This window comes from Odontesthes bonariensis, chromosome 4 (genome assembly GCF_027942865.1).
Source record: "Odontesthes bonariensis isolate fOdoBon6 chromosome 4, fOdoBon6.hap1, whole genome shotgun sequence".
Lineage (NCBI taxonomy): Eukaryota > Metazoa > Chordata > Actinopteri > Atheriniformes > Atherinopsidae > Odontesthes > Odontesthes bonariensis.
The window spans coordinates 39,041,184-39,051,888 of record NC_134509.1 but is presented as its reverse complement, the minus strand read 5'-3'; the positions used below and the strand labels follow the sequence as shown (position 1 = coordinate 39,051,888).

General features: G+C 42.2%; 1 protein-coding gene across 1 annotated transcript in view; it reads left to right on the top strand.

The window, feature by feature from the left end:
• Window positions 1-9,979: 9,979 nt before the first annotated feature.
• lcor (ligand dependent nuclear receptor corepressor) overlaps window positions 9,980-10,705 on the top strand; it is an 84,213-nt gene continuing 83,487 nt past the window's right edge. The window contains exon 1 of the mRNA XM_075464182.1: window positions 9,980-10,177. Within this exon, the coding sequence (XP_075320297.1) occupies window positions 10,081-10,177 (97 nt within the window). The 5' untranslated portion in view covers window positions 9,980-10,080. The remainder of the gene's footprint in view (window positions 10,178-10,705) is intronic.

Sequence of the window (10,705 nt, the reverse complement as noted above, 5' to 3'; positions counted from 1 at the left end):
AAGCCCCAATCCGTCTGTCCAATTCTCGCTCCAACCTGCCATCACTCGTGAACAAGATACCCAGATACGTAAACTCCTCCACCTAAGGCAATGACTCATCCCCAAGGTATACACAGTGTATATATTGCCAAAATATTCACTCATCTGCCTTTACACATATATGAACTTCACACTTCCCACACTAAGTGACATCCCATTCTTAATCCATAGGGTTTAATATGATGGTGGCCCACCCTTTGAAGCTAAATCTGCTTCAACTCTTCTGGGCGAGATTTCAACAAGGATTAGGAGTGTGTTTATTGGAATATTTTACCATTATTCCAGAGGCGCATTTGTTAGGTCAGACACTGATGTTGGACAGAAGGCCTGGCTCACAGTCTCCGCTCTAATTCATCCCAAAGGTGTTCTATCGGGTTGAGGTCAGGACTCTGTGCAGGCCAGTCAGGTTCATCCACACCAAACTGGCTCATCCATGTCTTTATGGACCTTGCCATGTGCACTGGTGCGCAGTCATGTTGGAACAGGAAGGGGCCATCCCCAAACTGTTTCCACAAAGTTGGGAGCATGAAATGGTCCAAAATCTCTTGGTATGCTGAAGCATTCAAAGTTACTTTCACTGGAACTAAGGGGCCAAGCCCAGCTCCTGAAAAACAACCCCCCACCATAATCCCCCCTCCACCAAACTTTACACTTGGCACAATGCAGTCAGACATGTACCGTTCTCCTGGCAACCGCCAAGCCCAGACTCCTCCATCAGATTGCCAGATGGAAAAGCGTGATTTGTCACTCCAGAGAACGCGTCTCCACTGCTGTAGAGTCCAGTGGCGGTGTGCTTTACACCACTGCATCCGACGTTTTGCATTGCACTTGGTGATGTATGGCTTGGATGCAGCAGCTCGGCCATAGAAACCCATTCCATGAAGCTCTGTGCACACTGTTCTTGAGCTAATCTGAAGGCCACGTGAAGCTTGGTCTGTAGCGATTGACTCTGCAGAAAGTTGGTGACCTCTGCACACGATGCTCCTCAGCATCCTCTGCTATTTTACGTGGTCAACCACTTCGTGGCTGAGTTGATGTCGTTCCCAATCGCTTTCACTTTGTCATAATACCACTGACAGTTGACTGTGGAATATTTAGTAGTGAGGAAATTTCACGACTGAACTTGTTGCACAGGTGGCATCCTATCATGGGACCACGCTGGAATTCACTGAGCTCCTGACATCAACCCATTCCTTCACAAATGTTTGCAGAAGCAGTCTCAATGCCTTGGTGCTTAAATTTATACACCTATGGCCATGGAAGTGATTGGAACACCTGAATTAAATTTTTTGGATGGATGAGTGAATACTTTTGATAATATCGTGAATCATTGTGTTGGTAGCATAACTGATTGTTCGTTAACCAGTACACTAGCAGTTGTTATCTAAGTTGCCTATACCGTAATTGTTGACTGTGACAGAAGAGCACCGCTGCTGATATAAAATATCTTTAATATAGTCCTCCTCAGGAGAAAAGAAATTGCGTGTGTGGTTCCAGTCAAATGCTACCTTCAAGCTGGCAGGGTAGAAGAGGAAAAAATGGACCCCTTTTTTGTTTGAGTGAAGCAATACAGGAGGAGAAAACTTTGCAGTCCAGGGTGACTGCATTGGAGTAGTCAGCAAGAAGCATAAGTTGAGACTGACCATGTTGTTTTTTAGTGCCTGCTTGCTTGCATGTCTTCAGATAGCCTAGCGATCATTGTACTACAAAAGTTTGAAGATGAGGGTTCTGGGCTTGTTTGATGATTTTTTACTGTTTCTGTAGACATAATAATTTTAACTGTCAACAAATAAAACCGCTGTAAAAGCACTCTTGACTCAGTTTGAAAAATATAACACTGAAAATGGTTCACAAGTTAAAGTTTATGCAGACAACTGGAAATCTACGGTGCTCTTTTTTATATATTTATATAGCCATATTACAGACCTGATAACAATGAACCTGATCAGTTGTAAAATGTTTATCAATGTGTTTCTTTTAGAAAGATTTGGTTTTCAAGCCTTTTATTGCCCCTATTCCAACTTTTATGAGATGTGTTGCTGCTATCAAAATATCTTTAATGAAATAGTAAAATGTCTCATTTTCAGCATTTGAAATGTTTTGTCTGTTCCATTGTGGATAAAATATCCCTTTTTGAGACTTTGACATCATTGCATTCTTCTTTTAATTTATATTTTACACAGTGTCCAGACTTTTTTGGATATGGGGGTGTATGGTACTGTATAATTTAACAACTGCTGTTTCTAGGGTCAAGAATAGTTTCTAAAAAAAGAGAAAACCAAACTGAATCTTAAACAGCAGTAATTTTGTCAAGAAATGAACAAGGCTTGCTATACACTAATGAAGACAACAGCTGCTCTGTCTTTAAATATTTGTGTTTAATATGCACCTGTGTTTTCTGGATATATTTAATAGTTTATACAAATAAATACAATTGACAGGACAAAACCCTTGAAGTTCCATACAGACAGAAAAACTCAATCGTGCTGTGAAACAAAAACAAGCTCAAGGAAGCATATCAGTGCACCACAGCAAAACCAATTTAACAGTTTTTTGCTAATTGTGCAGAGAACATGTGTTTCTCCCGCAGCTTCATGCTCGCTTTGGTGCCAGACTTTTGTTCTTTGTTTAACCTTAGTCAAAGTGTTTTTGTCAAAAGAGCATACACTGGTTCACTTATTGTGACATGCTGTCTCAGCAGTCTCAGTGGCACCAGATGGTCTCTGTGTGCAAGTGTGTGTAAAGTTATTAACTTCACTTTTTCACCTTTTACTTTTACCCCCCCATCTACATACAATTTACATGCAAATGCATGTTCATTTAAAAACAGCTTTTGCTGCTGTGACTCACACACAACACCCACTTCTCTCTTGACTCTCAAATCTGACATGAAATCTCACTTTAATTAAAAGCTGCCACGGTTAAGTATGTTTTATCATCTTTATTGACATCCCCTTCATTTCTATATCCCAGTTGCTACAGAACAACAGCAGCCCAGCGTTAAAGCAACACAAGTGGTGCAGTGGAGGGGATGTGTTTAAGGTGGTTTAAGGTAATAAAATACTATCAAGAAAATCTAGCTGGAGAAACAGAGTGTAGTGTTTAAGGCTGTACCAGATGCCAAACTGCAAAACAATCATTTGTAAAACTCGCATAAAAGATTTTCAAGACAGGAAGGTTATAACATCCAAGCCACAAAGTTTTTTCTGTATCATCAAACTTGCTGCCAGTCAGTCTGACTCTAGTCTAACTTGACTCCCCTACTGAGACTGTATGCTGAGTTCCTTTCATGGCTGGTTTCTGTTCTCTGCTGTGAAAATGGCAGTGCAAGTTCAAGCTCACAAAATCACGTAAAACACATGTACAACTAGCCCCACCTTTATAGGGGGATAGAAAAAATCAAAGAAAAGAAAAATATAATCTGTGCAAAGCTTTGGACTGGAATCTCTGTGGAGTTGTCTGCATCTGGTCGGCTAACAACATCATTTCCGGAATAACTTTTCCAGTTTAGCTCCTTCCTCTCACAACAACAACACCGCCATTTTTGAAAGAGTTTACTGTGTGCCGGTCAACATTTGGTTAAAATTATTTGCATTTCAATATCAATAAGCTCCAACTCCAACAACAGTCTTTCTCTCTCGGTCGCCATCGTTCACTGTGAGGAGTGGAACGGAGCCGGAAGGTGAACAATCAATCAATGACTTTCACGATAGACGTCGCGAGATTGGGTCGTCTAACGTAGCGACGCCTACTGATCGGGAGGAGAAATGCCTTGTGTATCTGACATCCCAACGGGGAACTTCGAAAGGTTTAATAGCCTCTGCGTGACCACGGAGTCGGATTGACGGCTAGCGACGGAGTAGCATACCAAGGCCTTTAAGGTAGATTTGTTACTTTAGTATTCAAAGATTTTTACAAGATGAGAAGATTAGTTTCTTCATTCACAAGTTTTTTTTTTTTTTTACCGCTTTGGTGAAAAAAACCTCCTCTTGATTAGCTCTGTTGCCTGTTGATTACTACTGACTCCTTTATTTTAACTGAAAAATCCTCAAGAAAAATAACAAGAAGACGAGCATATGCTAATTTTGATCCTACTGCTGATAATGTGAGGGCCAGTCATGACAACACAGCTATCTATACTCGTGTACAATTTACAAGATTAGCTCGACTTTATTTTCTGGTACTATTTCATCATTTGACATTATGTTTGGTGTGCCTTATTAACAAGACCAGCTTCCCCTGACGAATCTGTAAATAGTTTTACTGTACACACATTGGTATTTTTCAGAGATTTTGCTCAAGTGAAGCTCAGGAACAGTATGAAAAATGACAATATGATACAGACTATGGAGGACTAAAACTTCCAAGACCAAAAATAAATACAGATTTATTGTATATAAGCACTTCAATAAACAGATGCACCAAAATAGTGCATTGGTTTATTTGTAAAATGTGTAAAAATGACAAATTTGTAGTCGTTTCTTTGTTTTAACACTCTATTGATCATTTTCCTGTTTAATGTCCTATTTTATTTTTCTAGATTATCCTATTTCTTAAATTACTTCCATAAGTGAGGGAACAAGTAATCTATAGTCAGCCTCTGCTCTCTGATATTTAACCATTAGGAGCGCAGCTGATCCCAGGACACACTTTAAAAGACAACTCCATTAGTCGAGAAAAGAAGAAATACATTTTAAAGGTATGGAAAGAAAATAATAATAATTAAAGAAAATCAAAGTAGATGAATCAGATTTCTGTAGGAATATTTCTAAACTACATTGCATGCTTATTTGCTTATTGATTTATCCATTTCTACATTTCTGCATCTATTTGTGATACGTGTCAAACCGTCCCTATCAGGAAACAAGCCCCAATAGAGCCTTAAATTCTTTAGTTTTTCTGCTTTGACCTCATTTGCAACTCAGAAATACACCGAGGTGGAGACTTCACTTCCATTAATGCTGAGGAATTCACAGTGTTTGAGAGAATGGACACAACATGAACAAAGAAAACTATTTTCCTTATTGCAAGAGGAGGCTTCAGGAGATGGGGGAGGATAGATGTGATGTGTGACGGGCCAATGAAGAAGCAATGTGAACACAGCAGGTGGAATGCATAAATCCTGCCTCAGTTATGAGATCTGCAAAATGGGTGGGACAGCTTGAAGACTGTTGGGGGACACCTCCTTATTCTATTGCAGAGGACAGTTCTTCATGACACCGTATATTTGGACTTGTGAGACCACCTGATGTGCAATGAATAAGTATCTAAACATCTAGCGTGCCTGAAACATTTCCACAGTGGTGTGTCTCTGTAGGACATCACTAAAATGGTAAAAAACTCTACAGTGGTAAGGCACCAGGGGTGCATAGTTCCTCTGAAACTGTGAACCAGAGGGTGTGCTCCAATTACTTGGACATCACACTGTTCAGCGCTGTGGGGAGAGCATGCAGCATGGTGAAGAAGAGGCTTCTACCAACCGACAAACAAAGTGAATGGTGGTTTTTTGATAACTGATCACCACCTTTTAATATGTACTTAAAACCGCATCCTTTTACACCCTTAACATTACGATTTTCCTTTTTTTACGTTAAACTTTATAAGTAAATCTCCTCCACGACAATTTGTCTTAATTATTCAGCTGACCTAAATATGATCAAATGTTCCCAAAAATACACCATTCTCTCCCTGCCTGCATTGGTCTAACATGACCTACATTCAAGTAAAAAAGTGAACCCATCCCCATGGAATAGTCAACTTTTTCAACATATTTAAACAAGCAAGCATTTGACCGTCTTTGAATTTGAAATAATAAAGCTCGGTGCCATGAAAGAAGAAAGTACAATCTTACATTCATCCAAACCCTCAGTTACAGTGAGGTGTTGTTTTCATGCCAGGATCTAGTGAGCCCTCTGCAGTGCATGCCCTCTGATTTTGGCAATGCTTTTAAAAAGATCCCATCATCAGTTACAACGAATCACTTCACTATTGAGAAAGCAACTGGAACTTTTGCATATGCAAGCCAGTCTTAAAACATCTTGCACCAGAAGTTTCAGTCATGTCAGAGATTGCCTTGTAATCACGCTGAATGTTACTTCTGCTAAAAGGACACATTATAGCCCTTATTATTGACACAGTTAATTGTCCTTGTGTGCTCGTCTTCTTGTGTTGATCATAGTCTTGATAAAGTACAAAGATTGCTAAATGAGTTGGGCGCAGTGTGAACATGACCAGAGATACAGAAACACCAAAAAAGCTGTTCAGGTGTTTAAAATAAGTTTGAGCTTATTCCAGTCTGGTCTCAGTCATCCATATATGCTACAGCAGATCGCCCCTAAAAGCAATATTCTATCATTATGTGGTGTTTACATGGACTGGGCGCCTATCTGTGCATCACTGACTTCATTTCATAAAAACATTTCGGTTGTTCATGCAAATGCAACTAAAGATGGAGGATGGACGCGTGACTTGCCTTCTCTCCATTCCCCGTGGTACTCCTCACCATTGGAGTAGGTAAAGGATCCTCGTGTCAGGGTCATGGGTCCTACTGGCATGCATGTCAAAGCACAAAAAGCATCATCGTGACTGGTTGCTTTTCACCCCAAGCGTTGATATTCTGACACACACACACACACACACCCACACACACACACGCACACAGACACACAGACACACGCACGCACACACACACACACACACACACACCCACACACACACACGCACACAGACACACACACACACGCACGCACGCACACACACACACACGCACGCACGCACACACACAGCTGGAAGTTCTCTCTAAGAAGATTGAGTTATTGCTTGTTGTTGAATTCAGCTTTCAGAGGAGGTGGGTTGAAATGATGCAGCCACAGGCCCAGGAGAACAAACCTCACCCAGCTGCACCAAGGACTTCCAGTCAGAGTAGAGCGACACCATTACTTGGCTATAAGGAAAATAATTATGATAAATTTACATTCTTATTTGACTGATGTTGTTTTTTTACAACTTTTCGAGGAGGTCACCTGGTCACCACATAGACAGTGGTAGGCACTGGGGCTGGAGCTGAGTGTGAATTCAACCTAAACTGTTCAGAAAAGGACTGACATTTCCTGCCGGTTAAGGTGACTGAAATAGCTCCTGATACAAGTCTGTTTATTTCTACATATTCACACTCTGAGCAGAGATTCGAGAGCTCCAGCCCCGGAACATTTAAGCACTCCATCATATGCTGTCTGCCAGCTGTAACAGAGTTTACACCGAGACTTCCGTGAATCTTGGGGGATGATGAAAGACTTACTGAGCATACTGCTTCTTCTGAGCCTGCACTGTACCAGCTTCCACAGTGGGTAAACATTTCAAAACATCCAGAGGAGTTTAGAGGGCATAATCTTACAACTGATCAGTAACAACAGTTTTAGTCAGACAGTATACCACTAAGAGTGCCCCAACAATTGTCTCAAGATTTACAGCAAATGTCCTTGTTTAGGGACTCCTTCCATTCTATTGGACTGTCTGGGGTCTTTTTTTTTTTTCTTAAAATGAAAAATGTGTATTTTTGTACATTTAAGGCGCAATCCCAAACATGGCTGCATGCCACATCTTGTTTGGTATTCACATACTTCTGAATATAAATTGTTGATGAACAGTGTATAATGTATTTATAATTAAAGCAGCTTCCGCCTGTTTGTTTCATTTTTCAGATCGGAGTGGTATTTTATTCATATCAGCCCCAGACAGTGTAGTAATTCCGCTCTTCCTCAAACACGACCAATCAGCTGCCTTTATTGTGTGTCTTCTTTCTGTTGTTTCACTAGAAGGTCGCAGACAAACACGTCCCGAAAGCAGTTTCAAACAAACATTTAGGATAATAAAGAAAAAGCCTAAGGCCTGTTCATTAGGCTGAACAATTGTTCAAATGCCATCAGGCGCGCTGTCAGATTAGACGGAAGGAGGAGTGTGTATCCCTCCATCTAATGTTGCCACAGTAACGGCGCCCTAATCCCTTTCATCCTGCCGGCATGACGCTGCCAGCCTCCAAAACACACATACACGCACGCACACATGCATACGCGTGGCATGCAGGTCCACGGAAAGAAAGAGCCGCTTTACCTGTTTCATTGAAGAGTAACTCAGCCCCGTTTCTCTACATCGCTGAAAACAACGCGGCAGTTGGAGGATTTCTTTTCCTCTCTGTGACTATTTAGCCCCTTTTTCGTAGCCGCTCTCCAGAAGAGCTGCCTCAGCGTCTCCTCAAAGTGCTAGAATCTGATTGGCTGCTGTTCTTCACCACGACTTAAGGCGTCCTTCCATTGGCTGCCTTTCCCCTCTTTCCGGCCCTTCGCAGGAGACATCTTTGTCGAGGGCAACGGGTTCAACGACTTAATTAGCCTGAGTGCCTCTGAGTGAAAGCGTTTGTCCTTGCCTTTTTTATTTGTTGCCCGCTGTTGGATTATAAAACGACAGCGAGGTTCCGTTTAATGATACTGTGTCATTTCATGTTTCAATTTAGTGATTACATCCGCGTTTTGGCGAGTTCAATTAGACCTGATTTATGGTTTCCCCAGTGCGCAAAAGCAGCTGCTTTGAGGTAATGAGTGTTTTTTTTATTTGTTTATCTTTTTTTTTTATTTTTTTTTACATAAAGTGGAATGGATTCAGTGTCGGTGCATCTTTAATTAAAAGAAGAGGCAAAGAGTCTCTTTATCCACATTTTGTCCCTCACACCAGGCCTGCACGCTGATATAATGGATGCTTACACAAAGAGTGTAGAGCACTGCTGACCACTTATTTCCATAGTTTCTTTCTTTTCCTCAATATTTAATCAATAAAAATGTAAACAGGCTCTCTGTGTTTAAATTAAACACCGAATAGAAACAGAATTAAATGAGCAAACTATTGATGCACGTGCCAGAGACGGAACAAAAATGCACACCGTCCTCAGACTGCTGGTGGTTCAGTGTCAGTGTAAAAACACAACGGCCCATTTCCCAACAGATAAAATAAATATGCACAAGATGTGGCATAGAATTAACCAACACGTGCATGGAATAATGTTGAAACACGTTTGGTAAAGATCCATTTATTTAACGTGAACAACTTCAGTCGGTGATGGAAACATGTCTGAAATGATACAGAGGAGTTCAGGTTTGTTATATCCTATCAGCCACCAGTCGATCTGTAGACTGTGCACACATGCCCGTTTTTTAATCAGCCGTGTTATTTTTTTCCCACCTGTACAGACGTTCTTTCTGCATGGTGACGGGCATATGTATGGGGGACACAATCATTTGTAGAATCTTGTAAATTGTTTTGAACATGAGCTTTTGGAAAACAGTCTGTCCAATATGTCAGAAAGGAATGTGAGAAATCCTGCTTTGACGAAGGCCACCTTCATCATTTAAGAACGAGTTGTTGTAAAGTATTAGTTGATTAATAAGAGTACCATATCATGATTGAGGGTAGAGGTGGTGTAATAACTGATTTAATACATGAACATCACATGAAGTGTGAGGTATTTTTCAACCTCTGAACTCAGTTTTTGTCTGACAGGGGCTGAGAGCGCCTTTACTTTCCCGAAATGATGCCTCTTCTAATAACGCCTCTTCATCTCAGCCCCAGTTTAATGCCCACGTTATGACTTCTACTGTTAACACATCTGTTGATTTAAACGGTGCAGCGTCTTTATGCGCATTTTAAATCCCCGGCACACCCTCGCCCTTTGACACACATAGGCCTACGCCACGACCAATTTGGAGCACATGCGCCTTGTGCAGTAGGTACTGTACAGAACATTAAAACAGGCAAACATCCCGTTGAACGACCAATGACAGCCCAACCTCGCGTAGTGATGCTGGGAGAAGTGGAGGGGAGGGGGCGCTGTTGGTGGGTGGGACAAGCGGCGGTATAGAAAGGGGGATGCAGCAGCCCCGTCCCCCTCATATTTCTCTCCACCCAGCCATATAGAATAAAAAACCACCGGTGACGTGCGCGCAGGGAAGCACCCAGCAGTATGTGCGCGCCCACGGGAGGGGCCGATAGAAAATGGCGAGTCTGTGCAAAAGGCAGCAATGCACGATAGAGAGGCGCGGCTTTCGGCAGGAACTTGACTCTTGGAGGCACAAACTCATTCACTGTGTAGGTAAGCTCGTTTGGAATAGTGTGTGTGCCAGTGTGACTCGGTTCGGAAAACTGGAGTGTGCCGGTGCCCTGTTTTCCTTTGGCTTTTTAAAGTGTGAGGAGCAGCGCCGGGGTCGAATCGTCCACTGGAAGGGTGCCAGTGAAGCTGGCTGGCGCTGTCCGCTCCCACCGGACATATCCAAAATCATTGAGCGCAAGTTTTTGCTGTGCCGTCGGGCACGTGTGCTGCGTGTCACCCGGTGACTCTGTGCTGGTGACGTGTTGTACTTGTTGGTGTTGTTTTGCTGAGACTTTTGCGATTTGGAGCCACAGCAGTGATTTTTATACATTTTTCCTTGGCTGTTTATTTATTGTAAGCACTGCATGTCACGTGTGCAGATGGAGCTGCGCTTTGGCCAATCGGCTTCTCCGCTATAGGCCGGCCCGTGCCCGCTCGCGCGCCCCCGGAGTGAGTTTGGACGGAGGTGTGTGTGAGTGTGTGTGTGTGTGTGTGTGTGTGTGTGTGTGTGTGTGTGTGTGTGTGTGTGTG